Genomic DNA, 23802 nt, shown 5'->3' with positions numbered 1-23802 from the left:
CTAAAGAATTATGATTTAACAATATCAACGTTGATCATCCAGCTTGAAGCAGGTTAGTAGACTAAACCAATTTTTCCTACTGTCGGAATAATGAGGGATACTAATTTTAGACAACGGACGGCGATTGGTGGACTCTAATTTTGAAGCGTACCGGAAGCGAGGGAATCCTCCTTAAATTCGCCCTCTGCCGAGCGTTTCATTCACAGCTCGAGCGAGATCAGTCCTCGGTGGTGGAACAGTCACTACTGGACGGTCTAACTGCAGAAAACTAGGAAGGAAACGTCAAAATGGTGAAGATATCCTTTCAACAAGTTTCGGCAGAGAAGCCAGAAAAGGAGAAGGATGGAGAGAAAGAGGAAATTCACATGCCTTACTCTCACGTGAGTTGCTTTTTATTTCAATACACGTTTGGGTCTTTGTTTTGTTGTCTGCTGTTAAACCATCCTTTGTTTTGACCAGAAACACAAAACTAACAAATGCATGTGATTTCTCTTTTTAGTTATATGTACTTTTGCTTAGGACACACAAATGCATTTTAATAAACAGGTTTTTGTTTGTTGTCGCATGGAACCAAGTGCTGCAATTAGTAGACGAAACAATGAGAACAGTGTTCCCAGCAAAGTGTAATTTAATATAAATGCAATAATTATTTATTATTGTTGATGTTAATAATAATAATAATAATAATATGGTGAATAATATATTATGTGATTGTCATTTTTTATATCCAAAGCTTTTGCCAAATGAAATGAATAAATGTTATATATTCTGTTATATTATTATATGATATCATTTGTGTATATATTACTATACACTTTGAACTCCGAATAGGAGACATTGCAGTTCTGCACAGGATTACAGTTGATGGATGAGAGCCAGTATTAAGATTACATCATCCCACAGTGTCACTGTGTAGCATCGAGTGCAGATTAGAGCCGAACAGATCATCTTGGATCATATATATTTGTGTGTGTATGTGTTTTCTTCACATACTCCTACCGTCTGAACATTAGTTCAACTGGAAAACCGTTATTACCATTTGACTTGAGCTGAAGTGGTTCAGATGCCTGCAGCCTTTTGTTTTACCAGCTCCACATGCACCTGATCCCTCCAGACGGGCTGAAAAGGATTTTTGTTTTTATAAAATTAATGCCTGACAACTGCCCCAAAAATAGACTAAAGGCAGATTATGCAGGGTTTTTTTTTCATTTCTGAGAATGCTTTAGTTTGGTCAAGTTAATACAGGTTGTTAAGAAGCATCTCATGTTTTTGGTTGTACTTAACAACTGTCATCTAATCTCAATATACAGTTGTCTGAGAAATATGTAAATGCATAATATAATAGTCAAAAAAGCTTCCCTGGGTCTCTTTGTAAGTAACACAGAATGTTCCCTTCTTTAGTGTGTCAGGTTATCATTTTGTCCCCTCGTGGCTGTTCTCATCGTCATCCCCCGCAAACGATTGTGCTAGAGTGAAAATGACGTCGATCCGTCTCCTCTGATACTAGTGCTGTTATTTTCAGCCTGGTACCCACACACCGTCTCCTACCCGCTGCTACTGTGTGCCTTTCATACGTAGAAAGGAACTCCTGTACAAATAAGGAGTGTGGAAGTACAGTACGTGCCCAAAATATCACTCTGCCAGGCGGAGATAGTAGCTCTGTCAGCACTCCATTCGATTCACGATGATCCAGAGCCTGCGTGGGTTGATCCGAGCTGGTGTCCCCAGCACCAGCGTCGCAGAGAGACTGGAGGCGGATAGATTGCTCACGCCACCTGACGTCTTGAGACGCTGCTGTGACTAATTTCTTGGCAGAGGCCAGTGCTGAAAGTATTGATTTGTGAATATAGAGTCTTCCACAGGCTTTTCTGTCATTTAAACCGCAATGTTTATTCTTTTTTATAGTGTCAAGTAGGGTTGGGAATCGAAAAGTAATTCAAATTTGGAATCGGAGTCGAAAGACTAGGAATGTGATCGGAAACAAAAGGAATAGGAATCGGATACTTGAGATTAAAATTCGAAATCCTCTTATCAATTCCTGTGTGCATATTTTCTGAAAAGTACACTCGTTGCATGATCTGCTGACGTCCCAGTGAAAGCCCTTATGAAAATAAACAATATTTTTACTATAGTAAGCATAGTTTATCTATAGTATTTGCATTAAAAAGCACCGAAACCACAAATTAACCGTAGTTTCATCGTAGTTACAACAGTTTAACCATGATGTAGTTCAACTATGGTAATAAATCAGAAAAAACATGATTCTATGTGTATATACTGTATACTCAAAACGGTGCTCATAAATATATATATTTTTTGTCAAACGATTCCCAACCCTAGTGTTAAGGGTGTGTGTCTGCATACATTTACTAATACTAAAAACATGCACCTAATGCTAACAGTTCGTGTAATCTCTTTAGATAAACATTTACAGTAGAAAAAGGACCTTTTTTACTTTACTAGCATGCCCCATCTCCCGAGATAAGAGTCTGACCTCAGTGATGCTATTGTGTCAGAATGGGAGCAAATCCCTGCAGGCATGTGCCAAATAGTGCAAAAGATTCCCATAAGAGACTAAGCTGTTTTAGAAAAAGAAAGATAAATTATATTTTCATCCTTGTGCATTGCTGTGAATCTATAAAAATAATTCTGTTGTTTTTCTCTAACAGGATGAGTTGGTTCTACCTGTAAATTCCAAGAAGTCTCCCATGAGAGGCCTTTGGTGCATCGTCCTCGGCTTGGTGATCTTCATGTCGGGCTTAATAATGGCGTCTGTTTGCCTCTACCGATACTACTACAACCCTCAGGTAAGACGTTTGTTTTATTAGATCAGTGAATTATTCATAAATAAGCTTGTCATTGATACCCCGGTATGTGTAACATCTTGCGGTGTCTTTTACTCCATACACCTTTAACCTTCTCTTTCAATGTCCTCATATAAAGCTCTCCGCTTCCTCTCATCAGATCCCAGAGGACAGTTTGTTCCACTGCCGGGTGATGTACGAGGACCCCGTGTACGCCCCGTTGCTCGGGCGACAGGAGGTGGAGGAGAACGTCGGTATCTACCTGGACGATAACTATGAACACATCAGCGTGCCTGTACCTGATTTCGCCAGCAGTGACCCAGCAGACATCATCCACGACTTTCACAGGGTGAGAATCTGTCCCTGAACCGCTCCAAAGAAAAGTTCCAAGCATTTAGTCGTGGCACAGTTTCTTCTAGTTCCCTGGCTGTACAAAAGATGGTGTTGTAGTGTAGTCATCACAGCTCCCCCAGATGGACCGTGAACATTTCTAAGGAAAGCTTTTGTTCGTTGCAGACATTGTGTAATATTCAGCGCAAAATTGCCAGGCACAAGAGAACATGCGAATGTTTCTGAGAACGGCAGATTATTGGCAAACAGTTCTTAAGAATATCAGCCAACTAAAGAATGTATTTAATTCTCTAAAGACTTGATAAACAGGGCCATGTTGTCTGAATATTTTCGAGAGTGTTACAAATTCTCTCTTCATTTATTTACACCTGTGCATGGCTCTTCTGTGGAACGCAAGGTATTTTGAGAAACATCCTTTGGGATTTTGTGGCCAAAGGAGTCAGTAGGGGTGACAAGGGGTGACACAATGTTCATCAAAATATATTTTGTGTTCTGCTGAAGATAGGAAGTCATACAGGTTTGACATCGCTGTTATTACTCAATTTGAGTTTTTTAACTTGTTCAGGAAGCGATCGCCCACAACATCTGCCCACCTTAGTGCACCGGTGAGCAAAACGTTTCCAGAGTGGCTCCTGACAAAGGTGTGATTTCTCATTAACACAGGGACTTACAGCTTACCACGACATCGCGTTGGATAAGTGCTACGTCATTGAGCTCAACACGACTATCGTCATGCCACCCAGAAACCTGTGGGAGCTGCTCGTCAATGTCAAGGTAACGGATCTCACTGTTTTCATGAACAAAAGGTCTCGTTGAGTCACATGTTGGATGCACAATCCATGAGTTTTAAAAACCTGTGTTATTGGTGATGAAGCCGAATGTGACCGTTTCTGTGTTTGTTTGTCTTTTGTAGCGAGGAACGTACTTGCCCCAAACCTACATGGTTCAGGAGGAGATGGTAGTGTCTGGACGTGTTAGGAACATGCGTCAACTGGGACCCTTTATCCACAGGCTCTGTTATGGCAAAGAAACCTACAGACTGAGACGCAGGACCGGCCAGAGACGTGAGTTGCTCTCACTCGCTCTTTTATTTCCGAGCTGCTTTCTCATTTATTTTTGTCTTGACCTTCATCCTGTTAATTAGAGACACCTGCGCACACACACACACACACACATGTATGTTTTATTATCTCCGTGGGGACAGTCCATAGGCATAATGAGTTGTATACTGTACAAACTGTATATTTTATCCCCTAACCCAATCCCTAAACCTAAAGATCGCAATTTTAGATTTTCAAAAATTATCGTTCTGTACAATTTATAAGCTTTTGTGCCCTTGGGGACCTCAAGTTTTGTCCCCACAGTGACACGGGTCCCCATGAGTTGGTGTGCATTCAGGTTTAGGTCCCCACTAACATATAAAAACCAAGTCCACACACACAGAGACGGTTGGCTGCTGCTGTTAATGCCTCATTTAGTTCCTGTTCTTTGGCTTCTATCTGCCCAGTTATCTTGCAAAAATCTGGGGTGTTAACTGTTTCTGCTAGACCGTGTCAATGCAAAACATCCTCTTCCTCTTTTTTTTTTTGACTATGCAAATCAATTAGGAAATATTGCATAAAAGTCTTGATGGGTATGTGGTAGGATACTAGAAGTCTTGTATGTGCTTGCGTGGCATACTTACACTTATCTCTGTTCTAATAAATGAGTGGGTGAGTAATCGTGACTCAAGATCGTACACGGAACGTCTCCAGTGAGGGGGATGTGATGCATGTCAGGCAGTGATGCATTGTGGGAGTCGTCTGTTGGATCGCAGGGGCACCTCTCGTGTGATGCAGAGGCTGAGGTGTGGGTAGTGTTGCAGTGTGGGAACTGTAGTTTGGCTTCGTAAAGACTTCCTCATGCTCATCGAAGTGCAGATGGTGTCTGGGAAGCTACAGGAAATAGAAGCGATGTGGTGACTCGCAACATTTGGAGTTGCGTCTCCCTGTTCGTTCCCGATAGACTGGCTTCATAGGTCCTCCTCTTGAATGATGAGACATGATAGATCAGCTTCCAGAACTAGACAGCAAACCTAACACAGTTACATTCACATAGCGGTTAAATCAACATTAAATCTGTGCTCGAGACATCTTTTTCAACCTGAATCTTTTTCTGTTTTTCCTCAGGTATTGATAAAAGAGAAGCAAGAAACTGCCACACCATTCGGCACTTCGAAAACACATTTGTCGTGGAAACCGTCATTTGCGACCGACTCCTGCTTTAATCCCCCCAACTAAACAAAACCCAAATGAGACCCGACCCTTCCCACCTGTCCAGCTTTACAGCACTTTATCAGCATGATAAACCTGTACATAATGTTAAAGATGCGACTTCGTGTAATTTTGTCAGTTAGTTTTTCCAGGGATAAGATGTAATTACTGTTTTAATGTTTTTCAGACAATTTTTTTGTCGTCTTACATCTCTGTCCTAATGAATTTTTGAGGTTTTGGTTTTCATTTGCATATTCGGACACACGTGTCGGTGGTTGTTTTATTTTTCTCTCAGGTTATTTACGCGTATTTCTTTTTCTTCACTGAGCATTGGGGGTGTGTCCTCAAAAATAACCGTGAAGTTATGTTCGATTCCTTTAGTCTGACATGCATGTTTTGTTTTGATGTCTGTAAAGCCTCAAGTTTGTGTACACTGATGGCTATCACGATTTGTCCACCTGTGTTAGGTAAGAAATCCGGATTTAGAAAATTGTCTTCGATGCCAAAAGATGTATACCTCAAATTTCAGAAATGTATGACTGTAAACTTGTTGTTTCATAAGTCATATATGTGTTTTCTGGACGTGATATAAGCAATATACGTTTTCTTATCTTGGATTTCCAGACTTAACCTCTGTTTGTAGTAATGTCTGAGCAGTACATCAGGTTTCATTTCTTGTGTGTCACTCTTTATACATGTGAATAAAGTTTGTAGAAAAAAGTGAAAACTAAGAGAATGTTTGGTTTTCTGAAGGCCGTGTGTCTGTACTCTTTAGAACGGACTGTTTGATTACTTGGATTAGTCAAGCCCACATTTTAAGAGAATTAAAATGCTTTATAGTGTAAGAAGCATTCTTAGACCTGATTTGTAATCATCTATATTGCTGTTTTTATTCCTTCATGTTTTCCCCGCCCTTAAGCAGAAATGGATGTCAGATCTCATCCGAGGTTGATTTATTTCATATGGCTTTTTGTCTAATTGTTCCAGTCATGTGTATTTTGTTCCTCTTCCACGTACCGGTGTAGCAAGAACTGGTTTTGAGATGTTTGGGGTGAAATATTTGATTTAATGCACTATAATCTGCTGCTCAAGCTTTGTAAGTCATATTTCCTTGTAAAATCCATCAATAAACTGTTAAAACTCGAATCAACTTGTAGTGTTAATATTATTGTGTCATTGTACTATAAATGTGACTCGTGGCACACACAAACCCTCTTTCCCACAACACAGGTGTTGTCATCATGAGAAACAACAGTACATTACCGTTGACTCAAAACTAAACCTTTCATTTCCTTTTGAAAGCCTCGCTGTGCGATTTCCAGCGAAGTAAACTGTTTCTTCAAGCAACGTGTTTTTCAAATGGCTTTACCCTTTCTTTTTGTACCTCAATAAAAGTCACGTAGAACAGAGAAATCCTTTTCCTTAAAGAAATAACCTTACGTAAGTTTATTTTTTACTGAAATAATGTCCGATACAAATTTAAGAAAAAATATTTTCAGTCTAAAAAAATGGGACCATGTTTATGATGACCTGAGATGAAAGGGTTCAAGTAGGACATATTTACCTTCAATAAGCCTTATTTACATTTGCGTTTTTTCATTTAGCAGATGCTTTTATCCAAAGCTACTTCCAAATGAGAACATTTTGTCATGTTTGCAAAGAGTTCATTTATACAAGTTTACAGAACAAAGTTGCATTGCCGTCTATTCATTTTAATGCTGAAGCAAGCGGCTTTTTTGATGACATTTCTTACAACGAACAATAAGAGATTTGCAGAGTACATTCTTGTTTCTCAGAAAAACAGATTCACGTGTGGTGTGGTGAGATGGAGGACAATAAACACAAACACGCATTGATATCTGGAAGAGAACCACTTCAGTTTAACACGTGCTGTTTTCTTCCCTTTTCTCCATTCAAACTCGACATCAGAGATCATCAGATTTGAAGAGAGTTTGAACTTAAATTCACTTGGGATTCAACAGATCTTCTTTTTGCATATTTGCAAAACTGAGCTTTTTTAACTTGCTTTTTACATATTTCATTTCCCACGAAGTGCTCGTGTCTGTCGGTCATTTGGTGCATGTGCTCTTCTGTCTTTCACTGTGGGGTCAGACTTGTGCTCAGGATCAGGCCGATGCCTCCGGTTTTGGTTGACGAATCACACCTACCTCTGCTTTGAAGCTGCTTTGTGCTAAAATAGTAGATCAGCGGATCCAGACAGCTGTTTGAGCTGGCCATACACATTGTAACAGTGTGTATATTGAAGTAAATGTCATGAAAAGCACCTCCGTGAAGTAACTTAAGTTTGTTAAGGGCAAAGAGGATGAAAGCTATGTGAAAGGGAATGAAGCAGATCGTATAGATGAGCAGGTTGGAGAGAAAGAGCTTCACTATCTTGATTTTGCTCATGTCAGAGTTACTCGAGGAGGTTGTCATGCTACAACCGCGGAGCTGCCGTACCACAGCGACCGTGCAGCCCAAAATGATGCCAAACGGCACCAAAATGCCAAAAAAAGTGACACAGCAGAGGATGTAGAAACCATTCCACCACTCATCTGTTGTGTATTTCTCAAAACAACGCGTCACGTTACACTCCTCATCCTTATTTTCCTGATGATTCATTGCAGTTGGTACTGATAATCCAGCAATGAGCACCCACACGGTGGCACACAGCCCCCAGGCCACGGGCGCTGTCCGGAGAGGTCGAGATCTCAGCGGGTACACCACGGCCAGCATCCGGTCCACACTGATGAGGGTGATGAACAGAGAGCTGGAGTACAGGTTGACCGCAAAGAGCGTCCCTGGAATCATGCACAGCGTGTTTCCCAGCGTCCAGTTGCCTTTGGCAAAGTAGATAATCCGAAAGGGCAGGGAAAGAATGAAAAGGAGATCTGATAGCGCCAGGTTGGCCATGTAGATCACCGGAACAGATTTCTTCAAGCCATTGCGACGCACCAGTATCCAAAGAGACACCAAGTTTAGAGGAAGGCCAAACAGCAGTATCAAACTGTAGGTGGAAGTAAAAAACGGGTACCTGAAGTGAGACGTGCTGCAGTTTGAATTGTTCTGTAGCATTTTTCAAAGAGACAAAAGGAGATGTAGTGCAGAGCAGAAATGTGCAATGCTTCTGTGCTTTTTTCTCATGGGTGGCAACTTTTTTCTCAGGTTCCACTTGTTGGTAACAGGAAACAGTGGGAGGTCTTAGTATGTGAATTGCGTTTACATGCAAAAAATAAAACAAGCCAACTTTGGCAGAGAGGTGAGCATGCTTTGACGTATGAGGTCAGCTTCAACGGTCAAAATGAGGTCTTACCAGACCACAGAATTGTTTGCATTTTGTAACACGACTGAGTGTGTTTCCACCAGTGATAGGTCTACAGATAATCTGGTCAACATAATCGCACACAAAGCAATAAGAAGTCCTGCACGATCTGTTGCACGCTTGGGGAAACTGCACAGCCATCATGAATGTGTTTAAAACACAAAAAAGAACTTTATACAGACCTGCAGTGTTTATGTCATTTATCAAGAGCCATCCTATAGCACGCACATGAGTTGCAATCTCACATTCTTGGCTATATAATTGGTTTAACCAACATGTTGCAGATGGGTTTTTTTATGTAAAGGTCAATTCAGTTCGGAAAGCTAAGATGCAAAAGTCGGTCACGGTGGTTGTTACAGCGGTGTGTGTATATTCGTGTGGAGGAGGAGAGGGGGTACGATGAAGACAAACAGGATGACATGCACAATAAGTTGCACAACACATTTGGTTACGCTCATTTATAACTTATAATTATTTATGTAAAGTGAATATGTACAATTTGGGTGTTAATATGCAAGTCTGTGTTTCACGTGTTATTATTAATCAACAGGAAAAAAAACAAGATTGACATACATAAATAATTGAATTCTTCTAAATTAATTAGATGTAGAAGTAGGTCACATTGCAGATTTTGTCATTTTAACTACCTCACGTCCAAGTTCTGGGGTGTATTTCAGAAAGCTGGTTATGTGACATACCTGGGTAAGTTTAAGGGTTAGTTAGCGGATAACCCCAACTTTCCGTTCCAACAACGGAGATAACTTTCAGGCTATGTAAGTAACCATAGCAACTTACTCTCTGAAGATAACCTGCTCCGGAGCAGGTTATGTTCCAGGGTTAGTTCATTTTAAGGAAATGTTACTAAGCTTTAGGGGTTGTCTGCACATGTGTGCATTTTTGATGAGCGTCAAGTGGGCGTGGAAGCACATATTACGTATAATATATTATAATTTTACAGCAATATTACAATTACATTTACAATCTCACCCATCGCAATTTAGCATTCACAACTAATTTTTTTATTAACTTTTATTATTTAACCTTTTAAAATGAAATAATCTTTAAATAAAATAATGTAAACTGTTATTGTTAAACTTTATGTAGGCTATTTATATTAAATATTGTATATACTTTGAATTAGGTTCATTAAAACATCTCCAAATATCACTGGATATGCAGTAACTCTTTCCAACAGTTAAAGGATGTTAATAGTGAAGTATTTTAACTCCCGAGGATTGCCTAGCATTACTTATTATGCAATATTTGATGCATTGGGTCAAAGATAGTTGTGGTCTAATGGTTAGAGAGCCAGATTTAAAACTTCAAAGGTTGCGAGTTCGATTCCCAGGCTGGCAGTTTTATAATCTTAACCATTTACATAAAAAATACATAAGAAACTTAGACTTAAGGTTTTTCATACTGACTGTATTCCTTAAAAATGTCTTTTTGATCCTCAGCCTCCTCCTACAGTTTAGTTTTGAAAGGCCTTTCTCCAAATTACAATTAGCCTTTCAGGGTAGGCCGTTTCCACCTCTTTTAACATTTTGAAAGCCATGGCCTTTTAGCAAACAAAGTCAAAAGATACAAACAAAAAAATAAAATGTAGGTGTATTTGAAAGGGATATATAAAGGCTACATGATTATTATGTATATATGACTGGGCCTAACATTTTAAACCTCTCCTTCATGTCACAGCAGACCTTCATCCTCTGCTGTAAATTAATTATCATACACAGTGTAGTGTACTGAAAAGCATTACACATTTTTTCCCCCAAAATTATGACCAATGTAGTTTCTAGAATTAAAATATGGGATTCCTTTTCTGCCAATAAGAATGAACGCAAACTTTTAAAAAACAAACAAAAATATACAATGAGAAAGAAAAAAAACACTTTGATAATGAAAACAATAAACTCAGTTGCAAGAATGTGACATGATTTCTTAACAATTTTCTAAGTTTCGTTTTTGCAAATAATAGTTTTGAATTCGCTGCTAGATTTTTCATTTGCGCTTTCCGAGTTTTCGTTTACGCTTCTCAATTTTTCGTTCGCCTTTCTGGCACAATTCTCACGTGTAGGCAGGACTTATGGCCGCTTTACGCTGATTGGCTAGTGAGTTTTTGATTGACAGCTCCCTGACAAGGAAGTCGATACTGAAGACAGTACAGTGCAACGAATCTTAGAGAACGATCTGCATGCTGTTATCTTTATTGTTTGTACTTAAAACTACTTTCTTATTTAGTTAGTATATTAGTAATTGGTATTTGAAGTTAGTAAATCATGCGCGGTGTGGATCCAAGCGTCCTCCTTATCCTCAGGTAAATTAATGTAATTCAGATAAAGAAAATCGCTAAAGGTTGTATTCCTGTACAGTAGCAATTCTGTCTTTACTTAGCTCGTTCATTGTGTGCTTTATACTTTCTGTCAGGTATTATTTTATGGACTGTAAGATTATTTTCTTAAAAAGGAACGAACAACTTGCATTATAACATCCAATAAAGACATGTTACAGATTATTGGGTTGTGAGAAAAACGTGCTAAATGAAAACATTGCTGCATAGTTACTGTACAGAGATTAAAACTTTTAGCGATTTTATTATCTCGGTTACATAAATGTACCTGAGGGTGGCTTGTGTCCAGCTGAGGAGGATGACGATGTCGCTCTTGCAGTCTCCTTTTAAAGAATTAAGTCCACTTATAAGTCAAGTACTGTATCTTTCTTTTTAAACTCATGGTGAATGTACAGTATTATACCCCTTTCTTTACATTCACAGAAAGTACACCTCATAAAACACTACCAATACATTCAAATGACATTTATGTTTTTTAAACGCTACAACAAAACAAATTCATAAGGTGACATAATTAGAGGCCTTTAGAATGTTTTATTCATTTAGTCTTCCTCTTGCAAACATCGATTTCATTATGTATTTACACACCTACATAAAACAGGTTAAAGAAAAGCAGAAGAGAGACTTCTTAAACTATAAACAAACATTTAAAGATAGAAACAATACATAAAATTTCACCACAATTATAATGTATAAATTAGAAATATGAACTGGAAGCATAACACTTTATTGTATATCTCCTCAAAACTCACTAGGCATCTCGTTTACCTGATATCATTGTAATTATAAATTATAGACTGCTGTCTTGACGGCCTCTAAACCCACGTAAAGTTGCATGTGAATATGGCAGTCTATCTATCCTGTCTTTACTCGACGTTGGCTTGTTGTTACGGCGTGATAGAGCCTGGGGAAGCGTGTCCTACTTTTAAGTGCGTGAAAGTTGGCAACCCTGCTAATATACTAACAAAATAAGAAAGTAATTTAAGTACAAACACTAAAACAATACTATACAGAAAACCGCAAGCAGATTGCTCTCTAATCCGCTGCACTGTCTTCAGTTTCGACTTCCTGGTCAGGGAGCTGTCAATCCAAATCTCACTAACCAATGAGAGTAAAGTGGCTATAAATCCCGCCCACACGTGAGTTTTGTGCCAGAAAGGCGAACGAAAATTTGAGAAGCGTAAACGAAAACTCGGAAAGCGCAAATGAAAAATCTAGCAGCGAATTCAAAACTATTATTTGCAAAAACGAAACTTAGAAAATTGTTAAGAAATCATGTCACATTCTTGCAACTGAGTTTATTGTTTTCATTATCAAAGTGTTTTTTTTTCTTTTTCATTGTATATTTTTGTTCGTTTTTTAAAAGTTTGCGTTCATTCTTATTGGCACAAAAGGAATCCCATATTAAAAGAGTCTCCATTAATATGACATCAGCAACTGTTGCAAATAAAGCTGATACAATGCAAAGTCAGTTTTCAGAAAACCAAATAAACGTATATTGTTTAAGGAACAGAGAAGGAACAGAAAAGAGGTTTAATACTGTCTTCAAAATTACCAATGTGATACATATACACAACACAATTTTAGTAAAATACCATGGTAAACACGTTAAAATTACAGTTACAAACATCTCAACAAATCTACAGTTTATGTAACAAAGAGCCATGATGAGTATATATTTTAAATATTATAGTATAAAAATAGGTGATTTGGAACCGACATACCCCGAGTAAGCAAGGTTTGGGTTAATCAACCTAGAGTTCAGGGTTTAGCTGACGGTAAATTAACCCTGCTTTCTGGAATACCCCCCTGATGTCATGGCTCCACCTTGAGGTCAAAGTTCTGTATTCCCAAATGGTCATATCAAATTATATCACCACATTAAGATCAAATTATTATTGGATTCCTGTAAACTGCACCTGAGCATTCATAGTTGTATCACACTTTATATGCATGTATAATTAAAATACATAAATAAACAAACATGAACAAATATTTACATTTTATATTATTGTAAATGTTGTATGTATTAATATATATATTTTTAATTTATACATTTTAAAATAAACACCACTATCTTTGAACAAACTAAAAACCAGAAAAAATAAGTAAAAATAAGTACTTGCTTTTTTACTCATTCTTTGGCTGCAAAACTTACCAAAAGTAACCATTTGCAGGAGTGCTTTAATTGTTGATTCTACAGTTCGCGTTCATTACACAATTGGCATTTTTATCTCGAGTACAAAGTTATCAAAACTAAATGCATTTATACTTTTAGATTTCTTCACTGAATGAGCTTTTACATTGATGTTCCCTTCAAGCACGTGTCATTCTCGCGCCCTCTGTTGGCAAAAATAGGAAGAAAGCAGATTGTTAAAATCGCGATGTAACCCACTGATATACATAAACGTATCCAAAATGTCCAAACAAATGAAGTTTTGGTAAGTTGTATTTCGCTAATTGTTTCAGTACTATCCTCTCTATTTTTATCTTTGAGCAAACATGCTCTCATTCCTCTGTTTGCTTGCGGTGTGCACTGCGCAGTAGCATTTTAGTGACCTCTGCTGGTCAGAGAAGGAATAAAAACGTTTAAGCCACATAAATTAATGCTGCTCCCTAGTAGCAATTAGTGAAGTGTTTAGAATTCAAAATTAGATTTGGTACGTCACAAAATAAGAATTGAAATAAGTAGCACCAGGAAAAGTCCTTGCGCATTGCTTAATTGACAGTGCTACAGTAAATCAGCCTGTATATATTTATAAAACATTATATTGTATAGTAAAAATTAAATCGTTTTTTTTATGCGTCTGGGCAACGTTCAATTCCGTTACGCATTAGATGCCCCTGTACTTGCATACTGTTTAGCTACGCATTCAAGTGCATGTACTTTCCATCTGAAAAAGAGTACATACTTTTAGTAAGTAGGTGATAGTGATGGGAAGTTCGAGTCATTTTTGCGATTCGGATGTTTGAATCTCGTTCAGCAAAATGAACGAATCTTTTTTCGAGTCATTTCGTTCATTTCGTTCATCTGAGCAGAGTTAAATTAATGTTGCATGTTAATAGCCAAATTACCCCATAACGTTTATTTATGCTAGTTTTGATCAGATATATAATAAGAAATAACTTATATTGTAGTTAGGGACAAGTTATGAGAAACAGTTATTTAATTATTTCCTGACAGCATTTCTGTAAAGTTATGTATTTATAATTCATAATTCATTAACAATTTTGGGTCACTCAGTTATGCAATAAGGTTTACAGGTTGTTGTTTTTTACTAAAAAGTCTCATGCAGTTTGCAAAGTATATAATAATAGGCTATTGAAATCATTTAAATGTGCAATTATTTAATAAGAGATCACTTGTGTAATATATGCATTAGACATAAACACTGACTTTACTAGTGTTGCTTAATGCCAGCACAGTTCTTATGCAAAATAGTTAGTTATTAAGATAAATTAAAAACACATGCAGAAATCCACAAGAAACATTTATGAATATACTGACAGAAAAAAGAACAGAACGGTACGTTTTAGAGATGTTTATTGCACATATCTTTTGATCATTTTATAGTATTTCTTCCTATAATACAACATATAACACGTACATCATGCATTTGACTGATAATCCGGGAAGTGGTCACGTAAATCACGTTAAAGACTCGGACTCGAAGACTCCGGTACAGGCTGCAGGTTTGCCTGCGGAGCTACCATTTGACAAAAGAACAAAAGGGCTCGGACCCGATGACTCGAGAGACGAACTTCATTACTGTTTCTGGTACAATGTTGCACATGCGCGGTCAACACAAAATGAAGGAATCACTCGCTGAGACACTCGTCACTCCCGAGTCATTTTAAAGATTCGTTCAAAAAGAACGAATCGTTCATGAACGACCCATCACTACTAGGTGAATTGCAGCAGCGCTACATAGCTGATACTAAAATAGTTACAATGTTGTTCACTTCTTCATCATGATGATTCGGGTTCGCTTTTTAAAAGAAGCGTTTCAGATGTGTTTGCAAGAATGTGTTTTGTGGTTGTCACGTGTAAGTAAACTGTACTTTCATTGGTCGGAGTTAATCTGTTTATATTGTAGCGTTCGTCGACCACAGTTTACCTATTTTGGATTGTGTATGCGTGTGTGTGTTTGATTTTAAAACATTATGTTATTTTGTTGGTTGAAAAAACATTTTGTAATGTAACTCAATACCTTTATTTTATTAAAATTAAATTTGCAGTGACCATACCTCTCCTACGCCCCTTGGTATATAACGTATTTGTGTATCAGTAAAAATGTGATGTTGTGCCCGTATAGACATGCAAGTATGCTTTCGTCTGGCATACTTTATCACATAAACAGAACAAAATTGAATCATAGATGGGTAAAGAAACTCGCCAAATGACTAAGTGAAACTAGTGGCACATGGCAGTGTACCCACAGAGTGCTCATAACGTGTGGCAATCCATCCCCCCACACACGTGCATACACAGGGGAATCCGATTTACATTTCACACTTCCATGTAAACAGAAAATAGATTTTTCCTCGTTATTCAAATCTTTTGGTAAACCCTTTTAGAATGCAGAATGAAGATCAAGATTGATAAGTGTAATTAATATTCAAATAATGGAAGTGGTAAATAATTCAATGTTGCATCAATGTTTATGAGTCATTGTGAAGGTTTCGGGTTTGGTTTGTCAGACCATCATCGCGTGTGAGCGCGAGCACCTCAGGTTTCTCGTGTTGACAGTGAACTGTGACAAAGACGATATAGATTCTCTGATGTGAACGAATAATTCAGATGAATCTTAATAAGATAGAATTGTTAAATTATCATTATTATTTTAAACAAAAGTCTCTTTTACTAAACAGACTGAAATAAGAGTCCTGCTAAATTAGACCTGTCTTTGTGAAAGCCAAAATAAAAATATATAAATGGGGTGGCCTGTTTTAGCCAATCAGAAACCCTCCTGTCAATCATTGCACACTGGCGCTGTCGGGAATCAATCTTCTGGGCGTCGATATGTCGAACATCACACGACCAGCCTGGAAACCTGTTGTTATTACATCCGTTTTATGAGAAAATGTTACTCAGCCAGTAGCTAGTTGTTTTTATTCTGGGGATTTTATTCTATGTTAATTGTTGAATATTGAGAAGGAAATAATTAAATATCAATATGTGATTGGGTATGCTTAGATTTGGTATCTCATTTGAAGGCATTTTGATTAAAACAGCAAGCTTTGTTTTCCTGTTTCTGCATGTGATGTTCAGTATAAAGCCAATTCCTTTGAACCCCTTTTCTACAGTGCTGCAACATTTTTAAAAAGTATCTTTACATTTTTTTGTAATTTTATAATATGGGCAGAAATGTAAAAATAAAGGGAGAAAAACGAAACTGTCAGGCACGTTCTTTTTCATAAATCATAAGCCTACTGTTGGTCAACCTTCATGTTTGTAAAATGTAAAATATTAAACAAATAAATGTTTTTAAATTTTCTAAAAAGTTGCGATTTTGGAGATATGAGGTTTCCGTCCGACAGTAATATGCATGTTTCTGACATGCAACGCATGGAAACATGTCTCACATGTTGCCAAAATGCCATGTGAAACTATAATTCTTCAAAACGACGGTCAGTTCTGACTAAATAACCTTTATTTTCCTTTATATAGTTGTCATGTAAGTCCATAATGTTTTTCAGTTGTCCCATTTACCGTCAACACGCATTGTGAAAGTTTCGGTAACCTCACACGTCAAACTTCCGAGGTGCTTATGGATCTCACTCTGCTGAGAACCGTGTCTGTGGTGGATCGGACTTCCTTGGCAATAAAATAGTAGCAAAGCGCATCCAAGCAGATGGTCACGTTGGCAAGACTCATTGACACCTGTATAAAAACGGCAATATTCTTTTGCTGGCTGCAGTCCGAAATGAAGTCATTACGGACAAGGTATTGCAGGAATATGGCCGCGTGACAAGGAGTAAAGGGTATCAGGAAGGCCGCTAGGCTGCTGTAAATTATTCTAACCCCTGCTTGTCTTTTAGAGTTTTTGCTTTCCGTGGCCTTGAGCGTGCGGATGCTCTGAGTAGAACATACCACCAGTACAGTAGCAGGCAACAAGAAACCAAAAATCTCCAAGCAAACAATAACTCCAGTGGTCCAACCCTTCTTAGAGAAACCGTGGAAACAGCGGAAATCATCATTGTTCTCATCACGGAAGGTGTAGATGGGTGAAGTCGCTCCCATAACAAACACCCAGATGAAGCCGCAGACAATCAGGGCGACTTTTTTCGAACGCAACTGCTTGGCCCGAAATGGGTATTTTATGGCGATGTACCGGTCCACAGCTATGCAGGCAATTGTATAGATGCTGCCGTACATACCCACAAAGTAAAGACTCTCTAAGAAGGAGCAGAAGAACTTTGTGTTGGACGCCCACGTGTGCATTGCTGCATGCATCTTGAAAGGTAGCGGCAGTAGCAGCAGCAGATCCATCAGAGCCAGGTTGGTCATGTAAATGGTGGACTCTGTCCATTTTCTGAGCAGAACACAGAACACAACCAAAGCCGTGATGTTTAGTGCCAGTCCGAACACCAAGACGGGAACGTAAATCACAAAGTCCAGGACCATCGTCACATTATCCACGTCACTGAATGTGCAGTTGGCACTCATAGTGAAACTGGCAGGAGAGAGGAACAAAGAAAAGCTTAGTGAAATTTGTGAACTTTCGCAACCGAAACTTAAATACTGTATCTCTTAAAATGCCACTCATTCATCTTTGCTCAATTTCATGCTTTTATCGCTCAGATACATTTTGGAAGTAATTGTGCCACGTAACTCATCCTGCAAGTTTGTGCCACAGCCCGTTAGTATACTTTAATACATGTGGTTTGTTGAAGAGAGGTGTGGTATTACTTTTCTAAACCTGGCTCGGAATATCAGAGATTTGAGGGTGCGTTTTTAACTTTAACCAGTAGCCTAAGTAACCACGAGAGCAACCACTTAGTAAAAGGTTTTGCATGTGCAGAGCATCACATATCGTTTAGAAGGTTGAGAACTTTAACACCTTCTGTTTCACACATAGAGGTGTTTTTATAAAAAGGTCTTGCTCAAAATTTTGCACACACGAAAAATGTGACCTGCTTCTCTTTGTAATATTTAAAGGTGGCAAGTGTGTTTATTATAAGAGAAACACGTTTCCTAAAGAATGTCTATGTGTTTTTTTTTAAATAGAGCCACAGAAGGAATATGTTATAATCACGATGAATCAATTCATGAACATTTGCGACTTGCATGCATGTTTTGCATTGATCTTTGTTTATTTATGTACTCTTACCTTTGTACTTGTTGAACTTTACAAATATTTTGAGGTTTTGAAGTTCTTACCATTTATGCTTGAGTAAATGAAAAAATCAATAATAAAACTTAAACCTCCTCTGTTTGATCAATCAACCTGTAAATTCTATAAATGTCAAAAGCATTGACTGTCTGTATCTTGGAGTTGTTTCATTGTCAAATTAAAGTTATTTTTCATTTATTTATTTTTAAAGGGTTTTCAAACACGTTGAATCTTTATCTTTTTAAGAAAAAATATAGTTTGTGTAGCTGCTCTAAAGCAACCTGTTCTTGTTTTCATTTCATTGCTTTTAAGATTAAATCATATTATTATTCAGATAGATTAGCCCATGCTTACCTTTTTCTGATGATTTCAAAGTTTCATTTCTCCTGGAGTGAAACTGGTATTTCATCACAAACTGCGCACAGATGAAGTTAATCTTTGTTAAGAAAAAATATGACCGTTAAATTTCTTTGCAAGACCCCTGAAGGGGAAATAATGAATGTGTAACAAATTGGCAAATATCCTCAATTTTAGGACATTGTGCAGACAAACACGTGTACATACAAGTAATAACCTGCCTACATACTGTACGACTGTAGTAGCCTTCTTTTGCTGCAAAAAGGTCCACAGAGAGTTTGTTACCTCTGTTCACAATTGTTTCTCACAGCAATAAACCACAAGAACAAAATCCGTTAAACATGACATGATCGCACCACACTAGTTTTCCTACAATATTTTTGAAATACAGCCAAATAATATAATTACCGAGACATGAGTTGTGTTCACACATTACTCGCTGAGATGTCTGAAATGCTAAACCAGGTTTTTATTAACTTTGTCTGAAGCACATGTCAGCAAATCGTGGTCTTCCCCTTTTCATTGAGTGTGTGGGCTACATCTGTCACGAAACAATGTCTTGTGTACAGAATATGGTTGTAACAGTCTCATGAATGAAATTGGTAAGAATTAGTTTTGTCCCACCTGTGCATTGCTAAGAATAGCTGTGATATTTTTACATACTGAAAACCCCTTAAAAATGTACCTAAATGAATGTACTGTAGCCTAGTTAAAACTCAGAAACTGTAAATTGTGGAAAGAAAGTAAGTTTTTTTCTCAAACACAAAATCATTAATGTGTCTTGTTTTGTTAAATATGGAGTGTCTGTGCTTACCTGTGCTTACCAGGGAGATATGTTGTCTTAAATACTCTCTAACAGACTGTATACTTCTGTTTTTAGAGGTTTGTCTGTGACCACATCCTTGCTAACAGAAACTATAGCTTTGGTATTTTTCTGATATCTTCCTGTTAGCCTGTAAGTAGGCTACTTACCTCGGTTCTCTTGTTGAGTAAGCACACATCAAACAGCTAGATCATCATCTCAAATACAAAAGACAACTTCCTGATTGTGAATTTATTGATTGCCGTTGATGTGAAAAATTAGCAATAATTTAATAAATATTGTAGAGTTAAAATGTTTTAAATTAAACAGTTACATTAAATCAAAAATAGTTCGGCTACATTACATAGTATACAGTTCTCACATAGGTCTCAACTTTGCACAAGAAGCAATAGTTTCCTTCTTATTTATATAGTATATTACCCAGTTTGATAGGTTACTTTAATGTGCCTAAAAAACTAATGAAAAACTGTACAGAACTGCAATTTCGAAGATATTGTTGTGTAACACAACAGGCTTGTAATTGAAGCTTTATGTACACATCCAAATACACAAATATAAAAATAATGTTTAAAGAGTAAAATAGCCTATACACAATTGGAAGAGGCAGTTATACAGAACATACATTTTGTGAACGCACATATTTACAGATGCTATACAATTGCAAGGCAAATTGTGTTAGGATTCATGCCGTTTCTCTGTATTACAGAAAACTAAATAGTGGTGAATGTGAAAAAAAACAAGTATAATATGAAAACAAGCATGAAACCTTAAAAATGATGCAAACTTAATTTCTCTGTAAATATGATGGTATCTAAAGAGACTTTATTTAGTCTTCTTGTTTCAGTTGCAGTTTTTCTTTCAGCAGAAGACATTTACTATTTTCTAAACAAATAATGAAAATAATGAATCAAATAGCCTAGCTACCTAAAAAGAAAAGTCTCAAGATATTGTAATAGTCGTGAGTTATAATAAAAACATGGATATATTGTCTTTAAACATATCTTACGGAGACAATCATATATACACTTTTACTTTGTGTAGAAATTGATTGTCTCACAACAATCGTTTTGTAAGTCTCTAGATACAAGCGTGCGCGCACGCGCTCGAGAACTGCTGTTGTCAGCACGCTCGCTCTCATCCGGGCTTTTTTCAGCATACGTTTGGTCACGTGACCAATATTCAGCCATCTTGTGGATACGAAACGAGAGACGCCACTCGCACACAAACTCAGCGCTGTCAGTAAAAGTAGAGGTAAGACAGCGGCACCGGTACACATGGTTTGGTTCTAAACTAAAGCGTAACTATTCCTACGATAATATGCAGTGACACCGACCCGCCCAAACGTAGCAGACCGACGCTGTTGTAGCGCGCATGGTTGTTAGGTCTCGAAGCACCGGGCTCGATTTGACCGCCCTGCCGTTCAGTGTTAAATCAAGAGCCCGCATACAGCTTTAGAAAAGTGTGGTGCGGTCTGAGTTTGTGAGGACAGGCCGCGCGGATTAAAACTCGTGTCAACTCACAAACACCCTTTCCTTCGACCGAACACACGCTGTGCTTAACCGCTCCTCTTGACATTTATTCAGACATTTGTCAGTCCTCGGCGATGCATGTGGTTTATTAAAATAAAGTTGTCAGGTGTTGGAAGTCAGAAAGTGGAATGTTCAACATTAGCCACAGACTACCATGTGTATCATCTTTCACCTGTTCATAATATCGTTACATCTCGAGCGTATTGCTGAATATTTGGAGCAGTTAATTCACTAATGTATGCATTCACGTTAACTTACATTTTAAGTGGAGTAACAAGTTGGGATATGGTTTGTGTACTGCAGTGCTTTCAATTTGCATAGTGTTTGAGGCATGAGTCGGCAGGGATGTGATGTGATTATTTATTTGCTTCCTTGAACTGACGTTAACCTCTGAGTTTTTTTTACTTCACTCTTTTATTAACTCGAAGTTGGTCACCGGTCAAATCACGTTTAGAGGATGACAGGTTTTCAGAAACTGTCGTTTCGGACGTTTCTATCTTGCTCTGAACGATTTCCCCCCCAAATGCTGCGCTCTGAATCCTGACAATTGACTTGTGGTGATTTTGTAAACTCTTACGTGCTTTGCAACATATTTTTTTTCGTAAAGATGAAATAAGCTCTTCTCAATAAAGACCGTTTGCTATGTGTTTGAAATCCAAACTAGCTTTGGGAACTTGTGTTTGGCTTCGTTTTTCCGTGACTGGTGTAAAACAAACACATGAACTGCGCGTTTGTTTGGGGACTTGATGTAAATGAACAGCGGCTGACGTAACCGGCTGACGCTTTAGTCAGTAGTTACCTAACTTACCGATCAAAATACTTGAATAAGCGGCCACTATATATAACCATAATCGAATTCTTGTAAACAGAATACGCTTGGTTGGCATTTTACAAGCGTTTTGTTGATAAAAGCGTCGTTTAATCCACGAGCCGTACACGTGGTTTAAATCCCAGATGCGGTAAATCACTCCTGCTTGTTCTGCATATGCGCTCTCATAATTCCATTATGGATGTGTTGGGGTACATAATCAAATAATTCTTACATTTACAAAGTAAGTAAAGGAAATGTGATTTGGACACTTTTTTTACAATAATTTGAGGCTCTGCAAAGATGCCCATGGCATGTTATTTACACTGCATTTTGTACTCTTTAATTCAGTTTGATCCATTCAGATTTAGGGAGATGAGAGATTAGAGATGATTTAGGCTATACTGTACAAGGGAAGCCTTGTGTTGTACAGATATCTGAGAATGCCCTTCCAAATTGGGAGAGTTCTTAAAATAGCTCTGGTCACAGTAAGGGGGGACACTAGGTGCAGAATGGAGGGGGGTCTCCTCTAAAATATCCTGGAAAAATGTATTTCTGTAAATGTCAAGATTGATCAAAACTGGGTGGGTAATTTATGTTTTACATATTGTAATGCATGTGGCATACACACGTTATGATCAGACCAGGAAGGCATTTGGAACAAAGGGTGGCCCAATGCTTTGTCTTTAAGTATTTATATATGATTGCATGTGTTCCAAGAACACACCTGGTACTCAAAAAAACAATACTCAAAAATGAATTCAGATCAAAAAGTTGATTTTTTGCAATGAATGAAAAAACATTCTATATACAGGCAATCGCATAGATATTTGGGTATTTAAAAAAGCCTTTATTTTCAGGGATACATACAAAAAAACCTGACTGTTGCCTAGGCCAATTCCAAATTTGTTAGTGTTTTCAATAGTGAAAATAGACATTGTCTTATTATTTCCTCCCTATAATGAATCACTTTTTCTTCACACTTTTAATTTTGCTTTGGATAATCAATTAACAATCATCATCATCGCACACCTGTAGTTAATAGATGGGTGCGTAGGAGAAAAGACCAACAGGTCCAAACATGAACAGAGAAAGAAAAAAAAACTCAGACTATCAGTGCTTGCAAAACGATGAAGAAATAATTATTTATTTGATATTACAACGTTTCGGTGTCATGATCTTCATCAGGCATGTGCCAAATTTTGCTTTGGATAAAAGCGTATTCAATATGTAATAGAACATTAGTCAGACGTGTCTCTCGGTACATCCGTCTTTCTGTGCAGCGCTTGGTGTGCAGTTTTTAAGTCAGATGTGTTTTGCATGCATCTCTTAAAGCCGTGCAGTTTTAAAGTTTAAATGACAAAATTAAAGATATTATATTTGTAAAACCCAATTCGTGGCATTTGCACTTTGCGAAGTACATAATAGGCTAAATACACTGATCTTTATATCAGAGGTAGTACACTTTTTGAGTATCTGTACTATACTTACGTATTATTTTTTCTGGATACTTTTTACTGTACTTAACTACATTTGAATGACAAATATCTCACTTTCATGCCACACAAAAAATATTTCTTTGGCCAAAAACCCCTCCCTACCACTTTTAGGAGAGATTATTGGCTGCTTCTAATATGACACCCCTGAATCAACTCAGCCTTGGTGTGTTAATTAGGGAGACATCCACAACATTTTGGGAGAAGGCAAATGAGTTCAGTTGTGTATACTTTTCCCACCTCTGATTTAGTTATTATAAGCAAAAGATCTATTAATCGATTAATCTGGAAAAATAATCGTCCAAATAATCAATTATCAAAATAATCGTTAGGTGCAGCCCTAAAAACAAGTAACAGTACATATCAAAACAAT

At 37.6% G+C, this 23802-nt stretch overlaps 4 protein-coding genes across 13 annotated transcripts in view; 2 read left to right on the top strand and 2 right to left on the bottom strand.

The window, feature by feature from the left end:
- Nucleotides 1-164: 164 nt before the first annotated feature.
- Nucleotides 165-6553, top strand: itm2cb (integral membrane protein 2Cb). The gene is made up of 6 exons (XM_057333276.1): nt 165-380; nt 2670-2807; nt 2965-3153; nt 3819-3929; nt 4069-4219; nt 5324-6553. The coding sequence occupies exons 1-6, from the start codon at nt 288-290 to the stop codon at nt 5419-5421; spliced, it is 780 nt and encodes a 259-aa protein (XP_057189259.1). The 5' UTR covers nt 165-287; the 3' UTR covers nt 5422-6553.
- Nucleotides 6554-6838: 285 nt separating this feature from the next.
- Nucleotides 6839-8561, bottom strand: lpar5a (lysophosphatidic acid receptor 5a). Its single transcript, XM_057333270.1, has one exon. The coding sequence runs from the start codon at nt 8480-8482 to the stop codon at nt 7505-7507; it is 978 nt and encodes a 325-aa protein (XP_057189253.1). The 5' UTR covers nt 8483-8561; the 3' UTR covers nt 6839-7504.
- Nucleotides 8562-14436: 5875 nt separating this feature from the next.
- Nucleotides 14437-19620, bottom strand: LOC130553955 (G-protein coupled receptor 55). Of its 4 annotated transcripts, none has more exons than XM_057333274.1 (3): nt 19588-19620; nt 18771-18831; nt 14437-17756 (listed from the first exon to the last, which is right to left on the bottom strand). In XM_057333274.1, exon 3 carries the CDS (start codon nt 17747-17749, stop codon nt 16832-16834), a length of 918 nt encoding a protein of 305 aa, XP_057189257.1. In that variant the 5' UTR covers nt 17750-17756; nt 18771-18831; nt 19588-19620; the 3' UTR covers nt 14437-16831. The 4 variants fall into 4 exon arrangements, with proteins under 4 accessions (XP_057189257.1, XP_057189255.1, XP_057189256.1 ...); XM_057333272.1 differs by having other exon boundaries at nt 18771-18852; nt 19588-19614; XM_057333273.1 differs by lacking the exon at nt 19588-19620 and adding an exon at nt 18981-19581 and having other exon boundaries at nt 18771-18852.
- Nucleotides 19621-20764: 1144 nt separating this feature from the next.
- gigyf2 (GRB10 interacting GYF protein 2) overlaps nt 20765-23802 on the top strand; it is a 35736-nt gene continuing 32698 nt past the window's right edge. For 5 of the 7 annotated variants that reach the window (XM_057333263.1, XM_057333264.1, XM_057333267.1 and 2 more), the window contains exon 1: nt 20766-20847. The gene's annotated coding sequence lies outside the window, so the exon portion shown is untranslated. Of the gene's footprint in view, nt 20848-23802 lie in introns of all 7 variants that reach the window. The other 2 variants (XM_057333269.1, XM_057333266.1) reach the window with 1 other exon arrangement.

Source organism: Triplophysa rosa, linkage group LG5 (genome assembly GCF_024868665.1).
Source record: "Triplophysa rosa linkage group LG5, Trosa_1v2, whole genome shotgun sequence".
In the NCBI taxonomy this organism is placed as follows: Eukaryota; Metazoa; Chordata; class Actinopteri; order Cypriniformes; family Nemacheilidae; genus Triplophysa; species Triplophysa rosa.
The sequence above is the reverse complement of the archived record's forward strand: the minus strand, read 5'-3'. Positions and strand labels throughout refer to the sequence as shown.

Bases quoted from the DNA above. Each gene is read 5' to 3' on its own strand.
- lpar5a (XM_057333270.1), bottom strand. From the start codon at position 8,482: ATGCTACAGAACAATTCAAACTGCAGCACGTCTCACTTCAGGTACCCG.
- LOC130553955 (XM_057333274.1), bottom strand. From the start codon at position 17,749: ATGAGTGCCAACTGCACATTCAGTGACGTGGATAATGTGACGATGGTC.
- itm2cb (XM_057333276.1), top strand. From the start codon at position 288: ATGGTGAAGATATCCTTTCAACAAGTTTCGGCAGAGAAGCCAGAAAAG. The intron at 2,808-2,964 runs GTAAGACGTTTG...TCCTCTCATCAG, and splicing joins GATACTACTACAACCCTCAG to ATCCCAGAGGACAGTTTGTT. The intron at 4,220-5,323 runs GTGAGTTGCTCT...GTTTTTCCTCAG, and splicing joins ACGCAGGACCGGCCAGAGAC to GTATTGATAAAAGAGAAGCA.